Genomic DNA, 27,647 nt, shown 5'->3' with positions numbered 1-27,647 from the left:
AGGGCAACTATCCTTTGTTGTGGGGAGCCCCCTTTCTGCTGTGGAGAGCAAATTAAGATGACATTTATGGTTAGGTTTGAACAGCAACTTGGGAAGGGTTACTGGCCACGAGCCAGGATGACTGAATGCCCTGTTTTCCTACTTAGCAATCACAATAAGATTTTTAAAAATCTGTGCTTTTGTCAGTGCTGGGGAGCTCTCATTATAGGGATTACTTTCACCAACACAGATTGTAGCCCATCTGGCTGAATTGATAAGGGTAAGGGAGTTACCCAAGTCAAGGTGAAGTGACTTGTCCTCTGGGGTCACAGTGTGATTATCAGAGTCATATTTGGAACCCACCAATCAATTTATCCATCATTCTATGACACCCCTAATTGTAATAATGACAATATTAACAGCAATAACTGATTTTTGTGTTTAGTCTAATCCCCTTATCAAAGTCAACAAACCACTTTAACATTTACAAAGCAGTTTAATTACACCATCTCTTTTGAGTCTCAGGACAGTCTGTTAGGGGTTATCATACTTGTTTTACAGATAACTATGGTGTTTAAAAAGGTTTGCTAGGCATAATTTCTGAGTAATTTTGCTATTTCGTTGATAATGGCAGCATTTTAATAAAAGAATGGCCATTTGGCCGTCTCTTAGACCAGAGACAATCGTGGCCATGGACTCTGGCTCATGGCCATTTTGGAAGAGACATACTGCCCATGGTGGCAATCAGCTCTGATTGGTTAACAATTAATGAAAGAATGAATATTACAGTGAGTGGCTGGGTCTGAACTTTGATTATGTCATTTAGTTCTTAGTCCCAGCCTTGGGCAATCCATTCAAAGAATTTATCAACACCCAAACCTGAGTGGAACACAGTGGCTTCCCCACCTGAGGGATTTGGATAGAAAAAGTTAGCTCAACCTTCAGAAACTAAAATCTTGAAATGAGGATAAAAGAAAATGGGGGAAACCTGAATCTCCCCAAATCATTGCTGATTAATAATAATTTCTCTCCTAGCTAAAGTTCAGCTAGCCAGGCTTGCTTGTACATACCATTCCATTTCCAGCCTCCACACTTTTGCCCAGGCTGTCCTCCACCCCTGGAATGCCATCTTTACTCCCTCAGCCTCTTGAAACCCCTACCTTTGTTGAAGACTCCATTCAAGAGCCATCTTCTACAGAGAAGATGTATTGACTCCTTCAGTGGTTAGTGACTCACCTGGCACTCCATTCACGGATTTCTTTTATTCTTATTTATTTATCAATGAACATGCCATGTTCATTGTTTTTCACTTGCATTCCTACCCACACCCATTCAACAGACACGGTTGAAGGTATTTCTGTATTCAGGTCTCTGAGGAATACAAAGACAGTGGAACGATGGCCAACCTTGTAGCCAGAGACCTAGATGTGAATCCTGACTCTTGCTTACTTCCTGTGTTAGCAAACCACTTGCCTCTCTGGGCCTCAGTTTCCCCATATCTTTAAAAACAAGGAGGTTGGACTCCATGATCTCTAAGAAGCCTCTACAGTCTGATCGTAGGATCCTCCAAAGGCTGATTTAGGTGCTAACTTCTCCATGGAACCCACTTTCCTCCATCTGAAAGTGCTCTTCCCTCCTTTACCGTTACCTAGAGTGTTTTGTCATTCATCAAATTGGGGAACCAAGAAAGTCAACAGGACCTTAGGTTGAACCTTTATAAAATGAGGAGGCAACACTCTCCTTGTTTCCTGTTCTGGTCAGACACCATTCAGTTGTTTGGTTCTAGGCATCGTGGTTTAGGAAGGGCTGGTATGATAGTCTGGAGAAGAGAAGATTTGGGGGAGAAGTTTACAGCTGTCTCCAAGTATGTGAAGGGGCTGTTCCATGGAAGAGGGATTAAAGTGTTTTCTCTTCGACCCAGAAAGAGAACTAGGAGCAATGGGTGGGATGTTTGACTCTGAGCAAGTCACTTTGCTTCTGTCTGCCTCAGTTTCCTCAACTATAAAATGGGGATAATCATAGCATCCACCACATAGGGTTGTTTTGGGCATTAGATGACATAATACAGGTAGAAGAATGTTTTTTGAACCTTCAAATGTTATAAAAATTAAAGTGATGATTCTTGATTTTTTTTCTTGTTACCTTCTATTTCGATAGCCTGGTTGCAATTCCTCACACATGACACTATCTCCTTTCTCTGTGCCTTTGGACAGACTGATGCCCACATCTGGAATAGGGTCCCTCCTCACCTCCATCTCTTAGAATCCCTACTTTCCTTTGAAGCTCAGATCAAAGGGCTTCTCCACAAAGTCATTCCTGCTCAACCCAGATGCTAATGCTTTCCCCTTGCACATGATCTTTTATTTAATTGGTTTATAGTTTATATAGTTACATTGGACAGACTGTCTCTCTCAAATAGAATGCAAGCTCTTTGAGGGAAGACTTTTACTTCTGTTTTTGAATCTCCAGTACCTAGCAGAGTGGCTGGTACACAGAAGGTGGCACAGTAGATAGAGTGCTGGGCCTGGAGTCAGGAAGACCTGAGTTCAAATCCCACCTCAGACACTTACTAGCTATATGACCCTGGGCAAATCACTTAACCCTATTGGCCTCAGTTTCATCATCTATAAAATGAGGTAGAGAAGGAAATGACAAATCATTCCAGTATTCCTGTCAAGAAAACCCCAAATGGGGTCACAAAGCTTTGGGCATGACTGAAATGACTGAATGACAACAACAATATTAAATGCTTGTTGAATGATCATTAACAGTAGTATTTTTGAAATATTTCTATTAGAAATATCTTAAATGGAATGAGTAGTCTGTTCTTAAAAGAGTATGTTCTAGCTGTATGGAAATTCCTTTCTTTGGAACCAACCCACCAGCAATCATTTATTATGTACCTACTGTATTCAAAGCAATGTGTTAAGCACTGGGGATAGGACAAAGTGCTCCCCAATAATACTAGGCAGATATGAGACTTTTCTACACTTGAGAATACTTGGAAACTCTCCAGTGAAAGGTACTTAACAGCCACATTAAATTTATTTGTATCAATATTAAATGGTGTACGAGTTGACAATCTTTTCACGAAACAACACTAATCATCATTTAGATTTATTGGCTAATTATTCACCAGCTTTGTCAGATTTTGAATCTTTCTGCCGTAAAATGAAAATCTGCAGAATGGCATTTATTTCCCATTAACCTAATGAGGTTCTATCCCTCTCCCGTCTAATCCAATGGGGGAAAACCAGTGGTGACAATGACTTCGGTAGCAATGTAACAGTTGTTGGCTGTTAGGTTATCGCTGGATGGGAGGTGATTTAACCACCATTAAGGACCAGTGTTGCCTCAGTCCTTCAAACCAGGGCAATAGTGGGATTTCGGACTACTGATAATGGACTTGGCACTCATCCCATACTGTCCATGGTGCTGAAATTAATGTTAGAGTCTTTTATATACCCCAAGATCCTAGGAGCACAGATTTAGAGCTAGAAGAGGTCTTTGAGGCCATTTTGTTTTTTTTTTTTAGGAGAAAATAAACCTCTGGCCAAAAAAGGCTAAATGATTTGTCCTTGGCATGTAGTTCCCTTGACTCCAAACAGTCCTCATTTCTTTATATCCCACTATCCTGTATGCAAATATTAGGAAACTCTTGCTAATATTCTGGGAGAGACATAGGATCAATGCTACTCATCTGTAGGTAGGAGTTGTGGAAGTATAGAAAAATGAATAGGGCCCACATTTGCTAGACAACTTGGAAAGGAAGGGGGTTTGTAGGTGAGCAAAGTCATAGACTTAAGAAGAAGTGGGAACTTCATGGCCCCAGTCAGCTATCAATCAGCCAGCAACCTTTTATGTAGCACCTACTATATTATAGGCACTGTGCTAAGCAAGGGGCTACAAAGACTGGAAGCAGTCCCTGCCCTCAAGGAGCTTACATTCTACATGTGATTTCATTTTCTATGTTCTGTGGTTGTGGCCAGAGTGGCCACCTCTCATGACCCACCCCATTTCCTAGTTGGAAAGGATTCTGCCCAGTGTTCTACCTGGCCCAACCTATACCTCAGCAAGATTTCTACCTTTACAGCATCCCCAGTGAGTGGTTATGTGGCCTTTCCCTGAAGAAACCCAGTGACGATGAACCCATTTACCTTCTGAGGTAGTTTTTCCACTTTTGGATAGCTTTGGTTTCGTTTTTCTTTCCTCACTACCATTAATTCCCAGTTGGCTTCTTGGTAATTGACCTATTGATCTTGGCTGGACTTGTGGTGTTTCCTGTTAGGGACAGCCCAAAGGTTCCATCTCCTAGACATTCCCTGCTTATATATTTCTCAGGTCTGTTGCTGCCCAGGTGTTGCTAATACTTCAAGTGGCTACTGGAGAGCAGTCAGGTGACTGAGACAGGGTAGAGAAGTCCACTTGAAGCTCAGAGCCAGCTATTTTTTTAATCTCCAGCACCGAGCAGAGTACTTGTTCCATAAAAGTCAGGAAGACCTGAGTTCAAATCCCCCCTCAGACACTTACTAACTGTGTGACCCTGGGCAAGTCACTTAACCCTGCTTACCTCAGTTTCCTCATCTGTAAAATAAGCCAGAGAAGGAAATAACAAATCACTCCAGTATCTTTGTCAAGAAAACCCCAAATGGGGTTGACTGGAGTTTGAAACCACCTGAGCTAAGAAAGAAATCCCAATCTCCATCTAGTCCCTCTAAACTAGAAAAAAATACATTTCTCTTGACCTGGGGTTCATGGACCATGGATAGATTTCAAGGAGTATACAAACTTGAATGAAAAAAATTGCATCTTTATTTTCATCGTCATCTAACAAGTGAAATATTTCCCCAAATTAATTAAAAGTATTCTGAGAAGGTTTCACTTGACTGCCAAAGGGGTCCATGACATGAAAAAGGTTGATAAACGGCACCCTAAACTAAAGGATATTCCAGGGACTCATTGAGAGGAATATCAAAGCACAGTGTCAGGAGTGCTGGATTTAAAGTCAGGAGTTCAAGCCTCAGCTCTGCTGCTTAACAACTATGAACTGGCACAAGACACTTTGCATATTTCCTTTTCTGCAAAATGAGGAGTATTGGATTAGATGATTTTGATCACCTTCCCAGCTTCAAACCTATGAGTCCGTGATTCTACCTACCCTCAGACTTTTCTTGGGAGGAAGAGAAAAAGGAAAGGTTTCCTTGGCATCACTTCGGTGTCTCTTTAGTGCCCATGACCTCTCACTCCAAATTGAGAGCTTTTTCTCCCCTCCCAGACCATTCCATGCTTGGTGTAGATACTTGATAGAATATTGGCTACTTGAGGGAAGGCACTGTTTCCTTTTAGAATTTGTCTCCCTGGTGACTAACACAGAATCAGGCACAGAGGATGTGCTTAATAAGAGTGTTAAACTGAGTTACAGTTAAATTGCATTAAAGTGAAGCCCCAGAATGATTGAGAACTGAATTGCTTTCTAGGTTGTTAGCAGATTTTAGTCAAGTAAGAACTAGACATGTCTTGTCTATTTTCTGGGGGTTTTGGTTGTTGAAAAAGCCTGTCAGTTTCTTCCCCAAAGAAGCTTAAGTTCAGACTGACAGAAAGCCCCAGGGCTAGGTGACTGTTTTGCTTAGGGAACTGCGTGGAATGGAGGCACAGGGAGCTCACTGCTCCTGTACCTGCACATGGGCATCACTCCTTTTCAAGTCCCGGCTAGGTTGGCTGCTGTCCTGCTCTCCCTGCTCTCCCCCAGCTCCTTAGATGCTGAGGAATGTGGGCACTAGCTTATCTCAGAATTGCTAATGTGGATACCTTTAAGCCAGCTCCCCTGGTTCCCTGAAAAAAGCCCTCATCTGGCAATGTTTAGCCTGGCCCTCCCTTCCCCCCAATGTTGCAATCTCTAATGAGCAGGCTGTCTCTGTCTGAGCTGTGGAGGTGCCCTGGCACCTGGCAGTAATAATGAAAAGCCACTGTCTGGGTTCCTCTGCCCCACAGCATCTTCTCACTCATCTCCTTCCCCCTCTGGTTGGTCTTTGTCAGTAACCTTGGTAACGCTGGTGTGTGTATGTGTGTGTGTGTGTGTGTGTGTGTGTGTGTGTGTGTGTGTGTGTGTGTATGGAATGGGGTGAGCCATCTCTCTAGCAAGGCCCCTAGAAGGTTTCTTCTGCAGTGTCTGAATGTTGATAACAGTGCCCTGGGTTTGTGGGACTCTGAGGCCTGAAATCTCTTGGGCCAAGATTTGCTTCCAGGAATGGTAGCAGGCATGTCTGCTAAACTCCCTTTGCAGAAATGAGCTCATTTGCAAATCAGCCAGCCTGTCTCTACATTGGTCACTAGGGCCTACTGAAGTCCAGAGAAACTTATGATTAAGGGCTTTGAAAACAATATGGTGGCAGTCAACAGACAATCTCGGTTCCAGGCACCACTTTGGCATTTATTATCTCTATGACCTTGAGGGGAAAGGGAAAGAGAAGAAGAATTTATTAAGCTTCACTTATGCTCCAGGCATTGAGCTAAGGGCTTTACAAACAGTATCTTATGTCATACTCACAACAACCCATTTAGGTAGGCGCTCTCATTCTCCCCACTTTACAGATGAGGAAACTGGGGTAGATAGCGGTTAAGGCTATGAAGTGTCTAAGGCTGGATTTGAACTCAGGTCTTTCTGACTTCAAGTCCAGCATTCCATCCAAGGGATACATACAATATATAGAGTTAGGAGCCTCAGTTTAAACTCCTTTAAAATGAGGATGATTAAAAAAAAGAATAGTGAAAAGAGAACTTGGGATATGGAGTCAGAGAACTGTGATAGTAATGGCAATTAAAGATTCCCCTGTATTGGCTTGGTTTTCAAATTGATTGTATTAAAACCCAGAGCTTGTTAATCCCACCTGTGGGATGGACTTTTTGATGTGAAAAGAAAGTCCTGACTGGGAGGAGCTGGTGACGTAGATTTGGAGAGACAAGAGAGGGGCGGAAGTTCTTTTTGGAAGCAGCACCTCGTGTAGAGAGAGAGACTAAGAGAATTGCTGGTGGCCGCTTTGAATTGCCCTGGACTTTTGAGACCTGCCCCCTGAGCTGCCAAGGACTGAGGAGACATGGCTGTTTTGCTGGTACTTTGTCTGTCTGTTTTGATGTTATTTTGCCAGATTTGTCCACTGGTGAAAGACTGTCCTGTTGAAGAAGTCCTGGAACCTGGCATTTGGTTAAGAAGGCCTGAGACTGTCCTGCAGACAGAGAGTGAATACTGTCCACTGGTGAGGGACAGTACTGAGAGTGAATACTGTCCACTGGTGAGGGACAGTACTGTTGTTGCAGGGGTCTGGAGACTGTCCGGCAGACAGAATGAATACTGTCCACTGGTGAAGGACAGTGCTGTTGTTGCAGGGGTCTGGGAGCCTTTCTGTTGGTTCAGAAGCCCTGAAGAAGGATTTTCTTGTTGTATGTTTACAGAAATCCTGGGAGAGGGCTTTGCTAATGTGTTCAGGGGTTCTAGGACTGTTCTACAGACAGAGGATAAATTCATGAAGGGACTGGCAATGTATCTTATGGCCTTGCTAAGCCTTGTCTCTCCAGGAACTAAGATTGCTGAGAACTTGCCTCGTGTCAAGATGAAGAAAAGACCTCCATTTGGGTATTAAGTGCTGTGTTTAAACTTGATGTAACTCTGGGGTAGATTCAATTGTGATCCAGGGGTGGGGAACTTTTGACCTTTTTGTGTTCTATGGTTGAGCAAATGAATGTATTTTACTTATGTTTGGAAACTAATCTCCATTTGAGAAGAGGGGCTTTGTGGTGGACTTAATTAAGGTATAGCCTAGGGGTGGAGAAGTATTTGGAACGGAGACTTTGTAATTGATTGAATGATTGGAAAGTCCTGGGGTGGGGTAGGCCTTGGAGATGATTTAATCACACTTAGTAAATGCTGTATTTTGAATGATGTCATGTTTTGATCTTCTCTGTTCTGAGTTTGTTACTGAATAAAATAGAGAGCACCTATGCTGGTATTTTGAACCTGGGAAGTTGCCTTTGCTTGGTATTACATTACAAGAACCTGGATTTGAATTGTTATTCTGCCTGCCCCTTACTAGCTGTGTTGAGTCAGTTAACGCTTGACCTTTGTGAAATGAGGGGCTTCAACCATCTGGTCTCTGAGCTCCTTTCTAGCCTCACACTTGTGACCTTCTACTACTAGTACCTTCCTCCCAGGTTTGTGGGGAGGAACATATTTTGCACAAATCTGAAAAATCCTTCTGAGAGGAGAGCTAATGATAAAGACAAAGAATTTCACAGAGTTAAGCCTGTGTGTTTACAAATAAAAAAAGAGCAAGAAAAATAAGAAAAAAAAACCAGTGTATTTCCAAAGTGAATTAAAAAACCCAACTTCCTTAAGTTAATAATGAATTAGGTTGATGCATTTGTTTTGTTAGAAGAAATTATACCCTGCCTGCTACAAAAAAGGATTCATGGCAGCATAGATAATGAATTTTAGAAAGAAATAAATTTGTTAAAAACAAACAAACTTTCATTGCTTTAACAGAAAAAGCAAGTCTGTTTTATTAACTTAATTGTTTTTATCTCCTTGTTTTCTCAGCTCTGTTAAAGTGTTGGGCTTTTTAAAAATAAGAATCATAAGCTTATATGTAAGTGCATAAAAAATGCCCTAAGTCTAAAATCCTGTTTTTCGTCACATGTGGAAACTGATGTCTAGTTAGCTGACTGTGTCTGGGGGGGTTGATGTGTCAAAGCCATTCCAATGATCATGAAAAGCACTCTGGCATCAGAGGACCTGCCTTCCAATACCAGCTCTGAGACTCACTGCTTGTATAGCCTTGGGCAAGTCACTCAACTAGGGAAGTGGATCTCTGTTTCTTTATCTGTTAGAGAAAAGGGTGGGCCTTGAGGACCTCTCAGAAACTCTACAAAGGAAAGAAACACACATTTATTAAGCTACTACTGTGTGCCATGAACTGGGCTAAGCCTATACAATTATCTCATTTTATTCTTAAAACAACCCTATGAGATAGGTGCTGTTATTTATTATCCACAGGCAGAGGTTGTGACTTGTCCAGGGTCATACAATTAGCAAGTATCTGAGGCTGGGTTTGAACTCAGGTCTTCCTTACACTCGCTCTGCATGCTGCACCACCACTCAATGACCTCATCACCTATGACCCTATAAACGAGTGTTTTATCGTATTTCCTTAGTGCCCTTTACATTGTGATGACAAAGGCCATCGTGCTCTTGGGTTGGCCCAGTTGGAGATGGCTGATTTCTTCAGCTGAGCCTGAGGAATGGACCAGTTTAATTCATGGCTTCAATTTCTTTTCAGGAGCCAGGGTGTTCTGTGTGGGTGGGTGTGGTCCACCCCACTGGAACAGAGTCTCAGTTGGAAAAGCTGGTAGCAGTCAACAAAAGCCAACACAAATTTGAACAATATCTCCCACAAGTAGGCTCTGGGCTTTTACTCCAAGCCCACTTTACTCCAATGAAGAGACCCTGTCGCTCTTCCTCATCTCCCCTTACCCCTCATCTCCACTTCTTCCCTCCCGGGAGACATGTCATAGCCAACCTCCATGCACTTGAACAACGAATATATCACACTAACCTTCCTTAATTGCTCCAATAACGTGTCACTGTAATGTAATGCCAAAAGAAGGCAACTTCCCAGGTTCAAAATACCAGTAATGGATAAAGGTAGAATTGGAACTCAGGTCCTCAGGTCCTTCCCTCATTAGATTAGAAGCCTCTATAGTGCAAGGACTCTCTTTTTCTCGTTTATATCCCCACTGCTTATAGCACAGTACCTCATACATAGCTTGCTGCTACAGTCACTCCTCCAGGAAGCCTCTCCTTTGAGAATCTTTCTATCTTTCTTTCTTCTCAAATTGCAATTATGTATCTCTACATATGTTTTTTTAAAAAATTATTTATTTACTTTTAGTTTACATCATTCAGTTCCACAATCCCTTGAGTTCCAAACGCTGTACATATTATATCCCCACTACCAACAGAATGTAAATCCCTTGAGGGCAAGGACTGTTCATTATAGGATCACAGGATTTTAGATTCAGAACTAGAAAGAACCTTGGATATCTTCTATTACAACTCACTCATTTTCCTTCAGAGCAAGCTGAGGTCCACAGGACTTCAGTGAATGGCTCAGTCACATAGCTTCTAGGTAAGGAATAGACTTGGGCTCCCCAACAAGGTCTTCTAATGGCAAATCCAGCCCTTTTCCCACTGCTTCATTCATGTTTCTGTATTCCTGGGACCTCATGAGTGTACATTTTAATAAATGGTTTTGCATATCTGGGATGAATGATCGCCATAGGCGATAGGCCATAGGCCAAGGCACAGTTCAAATGAAGGGACTCTGCTTAAGTAATGAATCTTTAGTACCTCTGGCTTCCATTCAAGGCTAACCTGCATGCCTTGGGTCTCCAGATTGGCCATCGAGACTTCGATGTGGAAAAACGCCTCCGCCGAGACCTGCGGAGGACCCATGCACTCTTGTCCGACGTGCAGCTTCTCTTGTCAAACATCGAGGACTCCCAGACGACGATCAATAAGGAAAAGCTAGAGAAGGTTCACGTTAAGGTAAGCCATACTGGGTATCTGGGCCTTTTCATTACCCTTTATGTCAGTGATCCAGATGACACTATGAAGGGCACCCTCATCAAATGTGCAGATGATTCAAAGCTGGGGAAACTGGCTAACATATTCGATTGTAGAATCCAGATCCAAAAAGTCTGTAGCAGGATAGAGTCATAGATTGAATCTAATACAATAAAATGTATTAAGGTTTTAAAAAAATCAACTGTATGGGAGGGGTGGGATGGGACAAAACAGGGTAATTCATATGGAAGATGGCATCACTATAGGAGATCATAGGACCATCAGTGGAGAGCTGGGAGGGACCTTCAAAGCCATCCAGTTTAACCCTCTCATTTTACAAGTGAGGAAACAGACTCAGAGAGCTTTAAGGTACTTTAGGACCTTGCCCAAGGTCACAGGGACAACCCAGAATCACCAATGTGAGGTGGCAGCCAAGATATCAGGTGGCATCTGGGGCTATGTGGTCTAGAGGCAAAGGGTCTAGGATGACCAAGGTGAAAGTGAGAGTCCCACTGGCCTCTGCCCTTGTCAGTCCAGTCTGGAGTGTTGCGCTCTTTCTGGGCTCCCAGAGCTAGAACCCCTGTAACCAAGTGAAGATGGTGAGGTAGTGTGGAACAATGGAAAGGGCGCTGGGGATCTCAGTTCTAATCCTGCCTTTGTCAATTGACCTTGGACTTCAGTGGATGGCTGTGCTAGATGTCTTCTGAGGTCCTTACATCCCTATATTAGGAGTATTATTTATGTCATATTCCCCAGTGAACCCTCTGGACCCCTTCCCAGAATAATGGTTTTAAATGCATAAAATAAAGTACACAGGATTACACAGGAAAACAATTTTATTTAATGAAGTTATCAGGATCTTAAAACAAAATTCCACAAGTTTATGGGATGAAAGTAAAGAGCTCCCACTTCACCATAATCCTGTGATATACAGTCATGGGAACTAACTGAAGGAAATGGTAACTTTTTAGCTTGGAGAGGAGACTTAGGTGCTGGGGAATGATTGTCATCGTCAAATATTTGATGGGCTGCCATGTGGAAGAGGGGGATTAAATTTATATTATCTGGTTCCAGAGGAGAGAACCAGGAGTTGTGGGCTGACTACTTGTCAAGAATGTCATAGATGGGATTCATGTTTAAAGACATGTTGGACTCAGAGGTCTCTGTGGTGGTCCCTTCCAACTGTCAAATTCTATGGGTTCAAGTCAATTCAATAAAATAAACATTTAATAAGTGCCTACTATGTATGAGGTACTGTGCTATAAGCAGTGGGGATATAAACGAGAAAAAGAGAGTCCTTGCACTATAGAGGCTTCTAATCTAATGAGGGAAGGACCTGAGGACCTGAGTTCCAATTCTACCTTTATCCATTACTGACTGCATGACCTTGGGCTAATTGCTTAACCTCACTGGTCACTGGGAAAAGAAGACAGTTGTCTCGCTGTCAACATAAAAAAGAAAATGAAAAAGGTAGGGCAGGGGCTTACCAGGGAGACCATGGAATGGGGGCAAGATGTTCTGTGGAGCTTGAAACCAAGTCAAACTGCTTATGGAATATGGAGAGTGAACTGGGCTCCTCTACAAAGGAAGGTTGGGGGAGTATATCATCACTACTCCCTTGAGCCTTCCAATCAAAGGAGAGACAACTAAGGGAACTGAGGTGGTGTTGAGTATCAAAATCTGAGTCAGCCTCTATAGTGATGAGACTTCTAGCTATCCACTTATCAGGGGTGAGGGAGGTACAGCATGATATTCAGTGGAATCAAGCTAAGCAGTGTTGCTGATGAAAAGTGGAGAATTAACTGGGTCATTGGAGAGTGGGGCAGGCTATGTCTGAGTGTATTCAAATACTTCCATGGCTCTGTGATCTGACTGATCAGATGTTCCCTCCAATGATACAAATTGCAACCTACCCACGCCTGCCCTTGCTGGATGACACTGGTCTATGTACTCTCATAGATTCTTCAGAGGGAGTCTACCCAATGTTGACCTGAGTTGAATGAGGTGGCTTAGTGTAAGAGAGGGTAAAATATCTTCCTAACTGTTTGAGTTATCTGAAAATAGAATAGAGGATCTTGTCAAGGAAGGAATCAAGTTCCTCATCACTGGAACATGACAAGAAATCTGGGTTGCAGAGTGAATTCAACAATAGTGTGGATGATTGGACTCAGCTCTCTTCCAATTCCAAGTTCCTGTGAGCCAAAGACAGCCCTCAGAAACTCTGGGACAAATTGTGCTCAGAGGCAGACGGCACAATAGGTAGTTGATGAGACGGGACACTGTGAAATTTGGAACTGGTTCCTGTCAATTGCTTGCTGGCGTGCTGATCTAAGCCATGGAGAATGTCTGAGTGAAACATCAACTCTGAAATGCAGGATCCTCCAGGAATCAGAGATTGCAAGGTAAAAGCGATCTTTGAGGTCACTTATTACAGTCTGCTTGTTTGCCTGGAGTGACCCAGGTAAGAAGCAAGAAGCTGATTGGGGATTCAAGCCAGGTCCTCTTAACTCTAGACCCTGGACTTTCCCAGTTGCTTCACTTACAGATGACTAGATTCAGAATCAGAAGACCAAGACTCATTCAAATTCTGATTCTGCTCTTCACTCTCTATGTGACCCTGGAAAAGTCACTTCCCCTAAGGATTAAATTTCCTCATCTGTGAAATTAAGGGGTTGGATTAAAATATCTCGTTTTAATATTCTATGAACCCATGGCACCTAGGAGGTTTGGTCCACAAATTCATCTTCCTTACACATATAGGGAATTATTAAATTAATTTTATATTTATTATATTTTTTTACTATTATGTATATAATATTTTATATTTTACTATTATATTTTAAATAGATAATTAAAGTTGTCTCTTTTATTAAATTAATAAAATTAGCATGAAAGATGCTGCCCCTGACACACACTGACTGTGAGACCCTGGTCACTTCAGGGAACTCCCTAAGGTTTATACTGAAGAACATTGGTAGAAGGTGTCTGCTCCCTGGGGGTGCCCAGCACCCATGAAATCATGCAATAAGACATTCAGCTCAATTTGTCCTTCTTTCTCTTCTCTTCTTGATTCAAATCAGCCTCTAGTTGATTCCTCCTGACTCCCTTCATGTCTTTTGGGCCTTATGAACTGCCTATGAACATCCCCCTTCATTTTTCAGCTCTCCTCTCCCTTTAATGGGACCTTGCCATCTCTTTGTGGCCCTTCTGTCCTTCCCATTAGCTTAACCAACTGACTCCAGATGGCTTTTCTGGTCCTCAGTTTCCTGATCTGTAAAATGAAGGGAGTTGTATTAAATTCCCTTTCAGCTCAGCTCAGAATCCTCTCCCCTGCCTCAGCCTCAGTGTCTCTTGTTTAAAATTAGGGTTTGGACTAGATGGCTTCAGAACTCCTGCTAGGAGGAAATGCTTTGCAAATCTTTTTGCATTAAATGACTTTAGATCTGGTCTTCACCTAAGGTCTCTTACTCCAAATCATGGAATCAATCATAGATCTGGGACTAGCAGGGACCCTGGAGCTTATCTCCTTCATTTTACAGTGGAGGTAACTATTATTCTCCCTCTCCTCCTCCTTGCCTAGCTTCCATTCTTCCTCTGTATCCCCTTCTCTTCTTCCTTGTGCCTTTCATGCCCCTCACTGGGACAGGGCTGTCTCCCCTCCCCAGGTTCAGGATATCACCAGCCCCCTTGAATACAGGCCTGTCAGGGCCAAGCTGTTTCTGCATATAGCCCTAGGATGTAGCCACTCCTGGCAGCTACATCCATCACTGCCCAGCTCTAATGCACACTGGTTCATCAAGGGTCTAATTAATAATTAAATAGAGAGAGAAAGTAAGCAGACTGAGCTCCCTGCAGTGACCAGAAGCATTTCTTCCCCCTGCAGTAAGGAAGAGGTGGTAAATTGCTTCAGGAAACAAACAGGGTTGCTTGTCTAGAATTGAATGGAGGACAAAGAGCCCCATGTTTAAAGTCTGAGGACTTTGGCTTGAATCCAGACCCTACTGCTTTCTAGATTTAAATACTGCCTTAGATGCTTATTTACTGGGTCACCCAGAGCAAGTCACTTCACTGCCCTGGCTTTAGTTCTCTCACCTGTAAAATGAGGAGGCTGGAGTGGAGTAGAGGTAATGTGATTGAACATTCACTTTTGGAAAATCACTTCAGCAGAGTTAATGGAGGAAGGATTGGAGTGGGAAGAGACCTGAGGCAGGCAGTCCTCTAAGCAGCTATTGCAACAGTCTGAGTGTGAGGTGATAGGGGTCTCCAGCAGAGGAGAAGCAGAATCAGAAGAGAGAAGAGGGCATGTTCAAGAGACGCTGCAGAGATGAAATTGATGAAAGATGCTGCAGAGGTGAAACTGACAAGGGATGCTGCAAAAGTGTAATTGATGAAAGATGCTGCAGAGGTGAAACTGACAAGGGATGGTGCAAAAGTGTAATTGATGAAAGATGATGCAGAGGTGAAATCAACAGGCCTTGGCACCATATTGGAAATGGGAGGTGAGAGATGGTGAGGAGTCCAGGCTGACTCTGAGATTGTGTGGCCTAGGGCACTGGGAGAATGGTGGTGCCCTCTACACTAATAGGGCACATAGGAGTAAGGGAGGGTTTAAGGAGTAAAGATAATGAGTTCTGGTTTTGACATACTGAGTTTAAGATGTCCACTGGGAATCCAATTCAAGATGCCTGAGAGGCATTTTTGTTGTTGTTAAATCATTTTTCAGTTGTTTCAGACTTTCTAGAACCCCATTTGGGGTTTTATTGCCAAAGAGACTGGAGTGGTTTGCCGTTTCCTTCTCCAGTTCATTTTACAGATGAGGAAATTGAGGCAAACAGGGTGAAATGACTTGTCACACAACTTCGAGTAGTAGTGGTTTGAAGCTGAATTTGAACTCATGGAGATGAGTCTTCTTGATTCCAAACCCAGTGTTCTATCCACTGAGGTAATAATAATAATGATGATGATGATGATGATGATGATGATAAAAATAGTAATAGCTAATATTTATATACTGCTTACAACATGCCAGATGCTTTACATTTGATCCTCACAATAGCCCTGGGAGGTAGGCCCTATTATTATCCCCATTTTACAGATGAGAAACTGAGGCAGGCAGCAGGTAAGTAACTTGCCCAAGGTCACACAGCTAGTAAGTGTCTGAGGTTGGATTTGAACTCAGGTCTTCCTGACTCCAGTCCTGACACTATTTACTGTGATAACAGAATATGAACCCACATCCGTGAACTCTCATACTGGTGCTCTCTTTTACTGTATCGATAGCCAGGGAGCCCCTATGGGCAATTGCTAGAAGCGTCCTTCCATATCATCTAGGCTAATCTCTTCATTTTGTAGATGAAGACATTGACATTTAGAGAATGGACATAATTTGGCCTTCAAAGCCCCATGTCTGGGTTGTAGCATTGGCAGAAATCAGATCCAGAGACTTTAATGCTCCCACATGAGCCTTCATTGCTTCACTGATGGCAGGGCCCTCCTCAAGAATTGTTCTTCTCCTCTATAGACTCACAGGGATGTTAGTGGCCACCTAGCCCAGCCCCCTGCCCCTCTGCCCACATTATTTTATTTTTTTGTTTGTTTTTTGGAGGCGGGGGGGTGAGGCAAGGTAATTGGGGTTTAAGTGACTTGCCCAAGGTCACACAGCTAATAAGTGTTACTTGTCTGAAGTCAAATTTGAACTCAGATCCTCCTGACTCTAAGGCCAGTGCTCTGTTCATTGCACCACCCAGCTGCCCTGCTCTGCCCATTTTTTAAAAGAAGAAACTGAGGCCCAGACTGAGAAAGTGAGTTTTACCCAGCATGTGGGACTCAGCAGAGCGGGGTTTACCACACCAAATTGCTGATTCCAGATCCTGAGCACTGTACCCGTCTTTCCCTTCCCAAGAGAAGATTCACAGAAAGAAAAGGTTGTATTTTGGAGACCTCATTCAGAGGCAAAAACAACATAGTTCAAGACTCTGCTCCCAGGGAATCCTGGTCCCTCCTGAAAATGACTGGAATGGAACAGAGCTCCTTGTTCCAGCCTCTGGAGCTGCAGGACCTTCTTCTCTTCCTCTGGTGCCCATCAAAGGGAATTTGAAGCCTTTTCTTTGGGCTTTGGTCGTCATGGAAATAGCTGGTGGAGGAGGGGTCAGGGGACAGTTTGCCCGTGCTCCCGAGCACACGTGTCCTGGTTTCCAGGGATAGTGGGAACTGAATAAAGCAGGGGCTCCCCACCCTGGGTACGTTGTTTGTGGTTTTTTCCCTCCCTCACCTGGGAAGGAGCCCTCAGGAGAGATATCCTTGTCAGACCCAAAGGAGAAAAGCCTTTTCTTTCCTGGAACAGTTCCCCTGCTTGTGGCCGGGGTGTGATCACTAAGGATGAGCTGAGCCTTGAGAAAACACTTCAATTCCATTCTGTTCAAGCATAGTAAGTACCTGCTTGTGCCCAGCATTGTGTAGGCACCAAAGACAAAAGAAAAAAATTCCCTTCTGGTTGGGGGATGGAACACACGTGCACATTAGCAATGCTAATGATATTTGTCTAGTGCTTTGTGGTTTGTGGTGGCCTCTACATGTGTTATTTCATCCTTACAATGCCCCTGTGAAGTAGATGAGGGGACTGAGTCTGAGAGGTTAAGTCACTTGCCCAGAGACACACAGATAATTTGAGGAGGGAGAGGGGGCCAACTTGGGGTAGGGTGGGGGATGACCTGTGAGCTGAGCCTTAAATGAGCCTTGGGATCTTAAGAGATGGAAGGCAGGAGGGGGAGCGTTATAGGCAGGGGGCACAGCTTGGACAAAGGTGCGTAAGCATGAAATGGGAAGCAACGATTAGGCCAGAGGGACTGAAATTTAGACTGCAGAAAGGAGGATTGGTTGGATGTGTCTGCACAGGTAGGTTGGAGGCAGATGGTGGAAGGAGAGGCAATAGGAAGCCACTGAATGAGCTGCTCTTTCTCTTCAGAACAGTGAGGACTGTAATGCCCTCCCCTCACCTTCACCTTTCAGAATCCCTGGATTTGTTCAGTTCGATTCATCAAGTATTTCTATCAACTCTGTGCCTACCCCAACACCTAGCACTCTACATACAGTAGGCATTTAATAAATGTTCTGTTCTGTTCTGGAGTGAGGCTAACACCAGGACGGAGGCTAGGCCCCAAACCCTCCTGACTGCGTGATGGTGAGCCATTCCTTTCACTCTCAGGAGAATCAGGTTCCTCATCTGTAAAATGGGAATCTTCCAACTACCTCACAGGCACTTCTTGGAAAAGTGTTCAAAAGTCTTAAATTACAATGAAATGTGTCGCTTAATGGAAAGAGCCCTGGGTTCAAATGTATTGGGCGGATCACTTAAAACCCAGTGCTTAGCACATTCAATGTTTGATGGCCCTTCCCAGCTCTGACATCCCCTGTTCAAAGGCCCCTCCCAGCTCTGACATCCCCTGTTCTAAGGCCCCTCCCAGCCCTGACATTCCTTATTCTAAGTCTTTCCCAGCCCTGACATTCTCTGTTTTAAGGCTGTTGCACCTCTGACCTTCTGTAATCCCCTGAGTTTTACTTACTTAACTTTTTGACAACACTCAGACTAGGGAAACAAAGGAGAGGTTTTGCCTTGATTTAATGACACCTGTTCATTAGGAGCCAATTAGTAATTAATCCATGTTGAATGTCTCCACTGGAAATAAACTAATCCAGAGACATAAGCAATTCCAACAACATCCATATATAATTGAGATAATGGTTTTGCATAAATAACATCTGTGAGGAGCAGATGTTGGCACCTGGCTGGGAGGGGAGGATGGAAGGTGATCTCTGTGGTAGAGCAATTTGCCAATTTTCTACTTTTCTCTGACACAGAAAAGGGAAAATGTCCCTTTGTTCCTTTTGTATTGACCCATCACAAGCTGCCTGGTCCTGCCAAAGTCTCCAGAAACTTCTCTTCTCCCTTCTTGGCCCCAAGAACTGAGCTCTAAACCCCAGCAGACCTCTTGGTGAGGTTAAATTTACTCTGAGTCCTAACCCCTGACCACACTGGGGGGTGGTAAGGGATGGGTGGCACCTGAACTGGCTTTTGAACCAGCTGTAAACTTGCAGGTGAATATCTTTCCCTTTCAGAGCCTTTTTTACTCCACAATAAAATAAGGGATGGGGTAAGAGGATGGAGTCAAGCATTTCTTAGGTCCTTTTCATCTCTGAATCTTGGGCACAGTACTGTGCAGTGGTCAGAACATTAGATTTGAACACCACCTCATTACTCTCCCTAGGTCAAATCTTTCCCTCTCCTATCTACATCATTGCCAAATTGAGATTCTTAAAGCATAGTTCCTTTGCCATTTTCCAAACCACCTGCCCTCTCTGGTTTCTGACAGTCCATATTCTAAGACCCATCCCAGCTCTAATATTTCATGTTCTAAGGCCCTACCCTGCGCTGACGTTCTATATTCTAAGGCCTTTCCCACCTCCTGCATTGTGCCTCACCCAAGTCTAAAAATTCCCATACTAAGTTTTCTGTCAGCTCTTTCCCCTGGATGCCTTGACATTGTAGATTTCTATGAATTGTGGGAACATGGGCCCAGATATTGGGAGCCAGGTAGGGTCACCATAAATATCCTTGTAGGCAGTGGGGTAAAATAGTGGTGTTCCCTGTTGTGGCATCAAGGTTCAAACTGGAAGGGGATGGGTGGGGGAGGAAATAAAGAGGGACGAGTAGATAATGGCAACAATCATATCAGTTCCCTTTTTACAGTGGGTCATGGTTATGGAGCACTTTCCTACTAATTCATTGAGCAATACATCACTAAGCCTTTATTAAGAACTAACACCCATTTATCTCATTTGATATTTGAAACAGCTCTATAAAGTGGGGAGGAAGGCACTTTGATTCCAATTCTAGGGTTGAGGAAACAGATGTTACTTATCCAAGACTGATGTCTTGCTCATACACTCTCTTCTGTGCTTCTAGGTGTTTCACCTTTCTCCTCCTACAAGTTACACCTCTCTTACTGCAGGCAAGGAGCACATGGTATTTTCCCTGCATTGCTACATTCTATGGTCAACATAAATCTCATGAGAGTTTCTGAGAAATGCTTGTCAAAAATCTAGTTAAATTATGTGTACTACATTCTCCTCATCTACCAAATTAGTCACCCTGACAGAAAAGGGAGTGAGGTTAGTTTGCCTTGACTTACTATTGATGAAACTGTGTTGGCTTTTCATGACATCTACTTCCTTTAATAATATATTCCTGAATTTTGGCAGGCATCAAAGTCAAACTTGTTGGATGAGATTTCAGACTCCACTTGTTTCCTTTTTTTTTTTGGAAAACTTAAACTGGCCTGTTGCCCTTCATCCATTCTTGACAGGCTTTCAGAGATCACTCCCAGTGGTTCAACCATCACATGTCTGGCTTTTTAAGATAACACCTAGGCAGTCCTTTTGGGTTTGATAAATTCATCAAACTGAAACTGGAGGCTCTCTTCCTACATCCTTGCTTCCCTTGGATTTTCAACTCTCTATTAGTAATTGCTCGAGGTCATCAAGGATGCTATGATCTCTTAGGTTCCTTCCAAGTCTATGTTCAGTGATATGGCTACCCCAAAATGGAATGGTCTGCTTCAGGAAGTAGTGAGCTCCCCATTGCTGGAAGTCTTTAAGCAAAATCTGGAAGACCATCTGTTGGATCTGCTATGGCAGATATTCTTATTTCACGTTAGGGACATGGATACCTAGTGGTAACATCTTGGCCCTCCTATCACCTCTGCATCCCCATGAGGTAGCAGAAAAGATACTGGAATTGGAGTCAGGAGGATCTGGGCTCAAATTTTACTTCAGATGCTTATTGCTTGTATGACTCTGGCCTCATTTTCCCACATTTGGAAGCTGAAGACGTTGTATGTCCTCTTTGGTCCCTTCTAACTGTGAGTATAATCTAGGAAATGATATCAGATGCCATCTAGTCCAAAGCCCTCATTTTAAAGATGAGGAAACTGAGTCCTAGCAAGGCAGATGGACTTGCCTAGGGTCACATTAGTAGTAGGGTAATGAGAGTCAGAGCTGGGATGGATGATGGATTTTAGATCTCATATCCCTAGGGAATCCAAGCCAGAAAAGATATTAGGAGGGTGTTCAAGGTCATCTTTTGCTCTTTCAGGTGCCCAAGGGGTCCACTGACAACTGTTCCAGCTGTGCCTGAGCCAACTGCATGAATCAAAGTCTTATTCAGGGTCAGCATTTCAAGTTCCAAGTGCTTCTAACAAATAGGTGATGGGGCATTGTAAGGGTTGCCACCACCATCCCAAAAAGAGAAAGGTCCTTCTGTGTGTCACAAGACAATTATGAGCAGAGAAAGTCTCAACAACTGATTGAGTCAGTCTTATTTCCTTAAAGAGAAATGAACAAAAACAGGGTTTCCTTTAAAGTCTGAAATGATTTATGATGCATTCTCCATCTGTGGGACTTACTTTCTCATCTCGTGGTCCTGTGACTATTATGAAATTATACCCACGTAACAATACTTCTGCAAAATGCCTTTCTGGCCATTTTTGCCCTCAAACACCTCTGTGTTAGATATCTTCAAGGAGTGGGGCAGAACCCATGATCCCTAGAGTTTCGTGAGGTTACATATTCTCTCTGAGGTCCCACACCTAATTGGAGATCATCATTATTGTCTACCATCATGCATCAAGGACTTGATAATAGTTATTATTATAATAACTTCTATTTATACATGAAATGTGTTTTGAGGTTGTAGGTGCCCAGCACAGAGGAAGACACACAGTAGGTACTTGACAAATGCTTGCAGATTGGTTTACACAGGGCTTTGCTTTCAGCAGAGTACTTTCAATGCATTATTTCAATGAATTCTCCCAATGCTCCCATGGAAATGGCTGCTGGGCATTCTGGTTCAGTTGGTGGAGATAGACCAGATGACCCCCAGGGTCCCTCCTAAGGCTGAGAGGTTGCTGAGCAATGTCTGGCATCTCTTTGGTGCCTTAGGCTGTCCTTTCTACTTAGCACTTTGGACACAGTTCTCATTTCCCTTTTGTACTTCTCTCTCCACTCATCCCCTCTTCCCCATGGGTCTTTTTGGTCCTTTGGCCTCTTTTAAAATCCCCAAGGTGGTTAATGTCTCTGTTCCCCACATAAACACCAAAGAAGATGACAAGGCTTAGATGAATTTTTCCTTTTCCCTTGAGTTCCTAATTGGCATGGTTTAACACATCCTCTTCAGTGGTAAAAAGAAAAATAAATCATAGTGATACTCCGGTAGATGACCCTTGTGAGAGGCATGAACAGGTGCTTGGCAGTTCCTGTCACCACTAGGAGCCCCTGAGCCTCCAGCCTTGGGGAATTGGAGACAAGGAAAGAATAATTAGGTACCTCGAATTGATTCAATGTTAGCTAACCTAAAGACCTCTTTATACTTCATGTCATAAGCCATGATGAAAACCAGCCTTTAGTTGAAAAGGAAAAAGAAAGGATGGGTATCATGACTCCTTTTATCAAGTGTTTTCCTCCCCCTCTCTTAAAATGGACATTTCCATTGTCTCCTGAAGACTAACAGGACTGGGGCTGAGAGGCATAACAGAGGTGGAAAACCCACCTCTCCCTCTTCTCATGAGGAGTTGAGGAGACTGCCCAGCCCCCCTGCAATAGAAGGAGACAAATGAATTTGGGATAATCATGTAGGGTTGTGATTATTAGCAATAATGGCTAATAACAATAGCTTTTATTTGTACAGCGCTCGATGCTTTAAAAGACATATTCACATCCGTTCTGCCACTTGAGGGTAATAACAGCTCACATTTCTATAGAGCTTTATGGTTTATAAATTCACAGGCTCTATTCTATGCTCTAAGGTTCTTTCCCGCTCTGACATTTTCTGTTTTCAGGATCCTCCCAGCTTTGACATTCCATGTTCTAAGGGCTCAATTAGCTCTAAAAAATCCCTGTTCTATGACCCTTCTAATTTTCTCAGGAGGATATTTTATGCACATTTTTCTTTTGGAAGAAGAAACTGTGGCCCAGAGAAATAAACTGGCTTGCTTAGGATCAAATGGCTTGTGGGATGAAGATCTGAGACTTCCACTCGGGTCTTAGGACTTCAGTGTATTTTTTAATCCAATTACACTGCTTTTGACCCACTGTAATAGCTCCATAAAGCACATGAGGAAAATATTACTAAAATTACCAAATTTTATCAAAATATTACCAAATATCACCAAAAGAAGCAGTGAGGTTAGCGATAGGCCATTGCCTTAGACACACAGAGAGACAGCTTCAAATCTTGGCCCTGCCACTAACTTATTTGTGACCCTGGGCAAGTCATGTCCTTTTTCTGATTCTTATTTTTTTCTCATCAGTAAAATGACAGGATTGTAATAGACATCTTCTGGTAATAACCATTGATATGAGACTAAAAGTTAGCATAGCTTGGTGGACAGAATATTTGATATAGGGTAAGGAAGATCTGGATTTGAATCTCAACTCATGGACAGGTATTTCCTTCTGGTTGAGTGATTCTGCTGAAAAAAGATATTAGAGGAGAGTTGAGAGCAATCCTGTTTCTATCTCAAGAAGGGAGGAGCAATTCCCCTCCAAAATCTGGACTCTTCTTTTATAGCTGTCTCTCTTCTTGGCTGCCAGAGCTCACATTCTTCAGAGCTGGCTCTTTTCTTGACTGCCAGAGCCGGCTTTCTTCTCAGCTGCCATAATGCACCCTCTTCAGAATTGGCTTCTACCCTGACTCACTCTCACAGTGTTAATTTTATCAAGCTTGCCTAAAGAACTTCTTCACCCCTACTAAAGTGGTAACAAAGTGTAGATGCACATTTATTTAAGACTTTACATTTCTGTAATTTCTCCTTTGATCCGGGGTCTCTGATCAATGTCTCCTCCTCCATAGCCATAAAAGTTGGAGCAGAACTCAAGCATTCATGCTCTGAGACGTTTGTGCTCCCACTCCCACCCCAGTGATCACTGTGTCTTGTCCTTCTTCTGCTCTCTTGGGGGAGATGCCCACGACAGGGAAGTTGATGATATTATTTGTGGGACACATCTATAGCCCTTTTGCACTCAGGCATGGAAGACTAGCCCTCTGATGTCACTTTTGGAGAGCAAATAATAAACTGGAATGTCCAGGAAAACAGCTTTAGATTTTAAAATTTCATGTCACCCACTTCCATGTTGGAATTGGCTTCACTTCTTCCTGGGAATATTTCGTTGCTCCCCATTGAATCTTCTTTATGCTGTCTGGGATGGATCCAGGGCAAAGGGCATATTGCATTTCATTTTTTTCTGTTTAAACTTTCTAATGATTACTTGTATTTTTTCATCCTCTTTCTTTACAAATATATTTCCCTTATCCCTCCCAGGAGAGTCATCTCTTGTTGAAAGTAAAAATGAGCAAAATTTCCCAATGCATCAACTTAGTCAGACAGCATATTCACTGTTCTGTACCCCTACTCCACCACCACTGTCATTTCCAAATAGGGTTTCCCTGCCTGCTTCACCAGTGGGTTACTTTCCCTACTTTCCAGGACTCAGCTAGAACACCTTTGCTGAATCCTGAGCTTGTTTATTCCCCTTAGCATTCTCTATGCCTGGACAGCTCATTTAGCAGCTTAATAAGTCTAAAGCAAACATTTTTACACAGGTATTCAAAGCAAGCAAGATGGCAATGCTGAGGAAAGCAGCAGCATTCATCAGCTTGTGTTTTATGTGTCTGTGGTGGGAATCTTAATTGGCTTTGTCCGGGTGGGAAGGTTTCTTGCTCTGATTGGGAAGGAAGAGGGTACAGGAACAGAATGTTCTGACTTAGAGGAGAGGAGGGGAGGGAAGAGAGGAGGGGAGAGGAGGCAAGGAAAGAGGGAATAAGAGAAGGGAACAAAAGGAAGGGAGAGGAGAGCAGTGGAGGGAAGAGGAGAAGAGGGGAGGGAATAGGAAGGAAAAGGAAAGAAAAGAGAATGAAAAAGGAAAGGAAAAGAAAGGGAGAGGAAAAAGAGATGAGAGGAGAGGCGGGAAAGGGAGGGAGAGAGAAGAGAGACTTAGCTGTTTATCTTGGGAGGATTTCTATCCCAGGTGTTGGTTCATAAGTATGTCATGAAATGACATACTTGACCTTGATGAGAGGATTTTAGGAAAGAATGTTGTGTTGAGTTTTAAAGTAGAAAAAGAGAAGATCCTAACACTGAGGGACAAAAGGAGAAACCCAGAGTATGAGAGCAGAGAAGGATTTGTAAAATGTCAGAGCTGAAAGGAGTCTCAGAGACCCATCTAGGCCAACCTGTTCCTGGAGAAACATCCACTTTCTTGCTTAAATATCTCTAATGAAGAGGAGGGGCCCCCTCCACTTTGAAACAGCTTCTTCCTGACATCAAACCTAAATTTACTTTGCTGCAGCTTATGACCATTGTTCCTAGTTTGGCCCACAGAGGCAAAGGGGGTGATCCTTCTTTGAAAGTCCCTCCCTGAGTCTTCTCTTCTCCAGGCTAAACACCCCTGCACCACCTCCCATCCCTCCAACCACTCCCCACCTCTTCTGGACATTATCCAGGTGAGAGAGCAGTAGCAAAGAGGACAGTCTACGAGCTTAAAAATGGGGAGAAAGAAAGAAAAAAGCAACATAAGTCATTGAGAGGAGAGAGACCCAGGGAGGAGATTCTCAGTCATTCTTGTCCTTATGAAGACAAAGGCACTGATATGAGCAGGGAAGAGAGCTCAGCATGGTGTATTTTCTGTCTTCGCCACAAGTACCTGGAACAGATGCTGATGGATCTGTGATGAGGCCGAAGTGGCTGGCAGTCAGCAAACCTTTCCTGCATGCTTACCTAATGGCAGGAGCCCTTCCTACCAAGGAGTTAGGAAGATCTGGGCTGAAATCCTGTGGTCTGCCACCTGCTAGCTGTGTGCCCAAGGGTGAGACACTTACCCTGCAGGAACCTCAGTAACTCAATGGGCATTTCTTAAACACCTACTCTATGCTAGGTATTGGGTCCCCAAAGAAAGTTTATGCAGCCCCTCCTTCAAGGACTTCCCATTCTGTAGTTTCTGCTCTATGCTCTCATTTTATGCACAGTGTTGGTCACCAAATCAATCCAGGTGAGCTAGGAGATTGGGGTAGGGCTGGGAGAGCAGGGTCTGAAGTCTGAGTGATGGGAGGAACCACAGGAAGTGGGCTGGGCTCTTTGAGCTCCCTCTTTTCCCAGCTAGGTGGGCTACTGCTTAGTACCTGCCTCAGTCCTTTCAAGCTCACCCCATCCCAGGACCCAGAGAGGGACGTGTCTTTAATTACAACTTTTATCCCCAGTGCAGTGCCTCAGAGATCCCTGGATTGGAGGTTGGAGGGTCCAGTTTCAAATGCTGGCTTAAATCCATGACCTTGAAGCTCCAAATCAAAGTTGGTGAGGTGGAACTACCTCAGCAAGGTGGCGCCCACATGTACATGGGGGTTGGGGTGGAAGCTGTTCCAGGGATGTTAGGACACAAAATCCATAGAAGCCTCAGGGCATGCCCCCCCCTCAATGTCTCAATCGAACTCAGTTCAACTTAAAAAGCGTTTAAATGCCTACATAGATAGGACATTGGACCTTATGTCAGGAAGCCATGAGTTCAAATCCTGTCTCAGACACTTTCTAGCTCTCTCATTCTCAACTTCGTTATCTGTAAAATGGGGACAATAATCACATCTCCTGTCAGCTAGGTGGCAGAGTGCATAGAATGCTGGCCCCGGAATCTGAAAGACTCATCCTCATGAGTTCAACTTTGTTCTCAGACCCTTACTAGCTGTTTGACCCTCGGCAAGCTACTTAACCTTGTTTGCCTCAGTTTCCTCATCTGTAAAATGAGCTGGAGAAGGCAATGGCAAACCATTCCAGTATCTCTGCCAAGAAAACACCAAATGGGGTCACAAAGAATTGGACATGACTGAAACGACTGAACAGTAGAACAGCAATCCCACCTACTATGCAGAGTTGTGATAATCAAGTGAAATTATATTGTAAAGTGCTTTTCAAATTTATATCACCATATCAATGCTAGTTATTGCTTCATCCCATGTTTTGCTTCATATCCCATAGTTATTGCTTCATCCCTATGCTAGGTACTGGGGAGAAAAGGAGATGATTTTTGCCTGCAAAGAACATAAAATGGGGGTGGAGGGGAAGCAATAGAGTCCATACTCAATATATATGTGCAAAGTTGATTCCTGGGGACAGGGATGCTCCCATATAAGGGAATCCAGAAAGGTCTCTTATGGGAGCTGGTACTTGAGCTGATCCCTTAAGGGAGCTAGGGCTTCTACAAGGTGAAAGGACAAGCCCTTTTCCAGGAGGGAGTCACCGCATGTGCAAAGTCATGGAGGCAGGATATGGAAAGTCCTTGGGAAACAAGATCTAGAGGGCCAGCAACAAGGGCGGGGGGGAAGGGGCGGCGGCAGTTGATGACTACCAAATTAAGTCATTCCTTGCTCATGGAAAGGAAGTGAAGTTAGTCCTTCCTCACTCCCAAGGAAAACCCCACTTTTATTTTGCATGTTTTTTATTTGCTTCTCTGGGTGTGCCATTTTCTCCCAGGAGAATGTAAGCTTCTTGAGGGAAGGGACTGTTTTGTCTTAGTTTGGTTTTGTATCTCCAGCACCCAGTCCAAGACCTAGGACAGCATGGGACTTTATATGCTTGTTGAATTGAACCAAATGCCACTGAATTTTCCATGTACTTTGGCTGGATAGGGGATCACAGCAGCTTTGTTCTAGGGGCTTGCTGGAGATAGGCAAATATCAGTTCCATTTTTCTGAGGAATTGAACCAGCCAGCAGCCCTTTGTTGTCACACCCGACTTCCCTGTGACTTCCCTGCTTGGAGGTGATCCCAGGGAAGTCATTTTTAAAGAAATGGGCAATAGTCTGCTGACAGTCATGAAGGATTTGATCTCAGCCTTGACATGATCTCCTGTATTACTTCATAAAAACGTCAATCAAGCTGTTTCAATATGGAAATAATGTGGGGTGAGTTATTCTAGCACTGGGTCATCTATAATGGAAAAGCCAACCAGAGAGA

At 43.5% G+C, this 27,647-nt stretch overlaps 1 protein-coding gene across 1 annotated transcript in view; it reads left to right on the top strand.

The window, feature by feature from the left end:
• The window catches only part of MYO18B (myosin XVIIIB), a 377,501-nt gene that overhangs the window by 226,562 nt on the left and 123,292 nt on the right, over positions 1-27,647 (top strand). Inside the window, 2 exon segments of the mRNA XM_069081888.1 lie at positions 4,815-4,854; positions 10,376-10,576. Coding sequence (XP_068937989.1) covers positions 4,815-4,854; positions 10,376-10,576 — 241 coding nt within the window.

This window comes from Petaurus breviceps, unplaced genomic scaffold (genome assembly GCF_028583685.1).
Source record: "Petaurus breviceps papuanus isolate PSGF00001 unplaced genomic scaffold, PetGlider_PUasm1.0 99, whole genome shotgun sequence".
Classification (NCBI taxonomy): Eukaryota; Metazoa; Chordata; class Mammalia; order Diprotodontia; family Petauridae; genus Petaurus; species Petaurus breviceps.
This window is presented reverse-complemented; position numbering and strand designations above follow the sequence as displayed.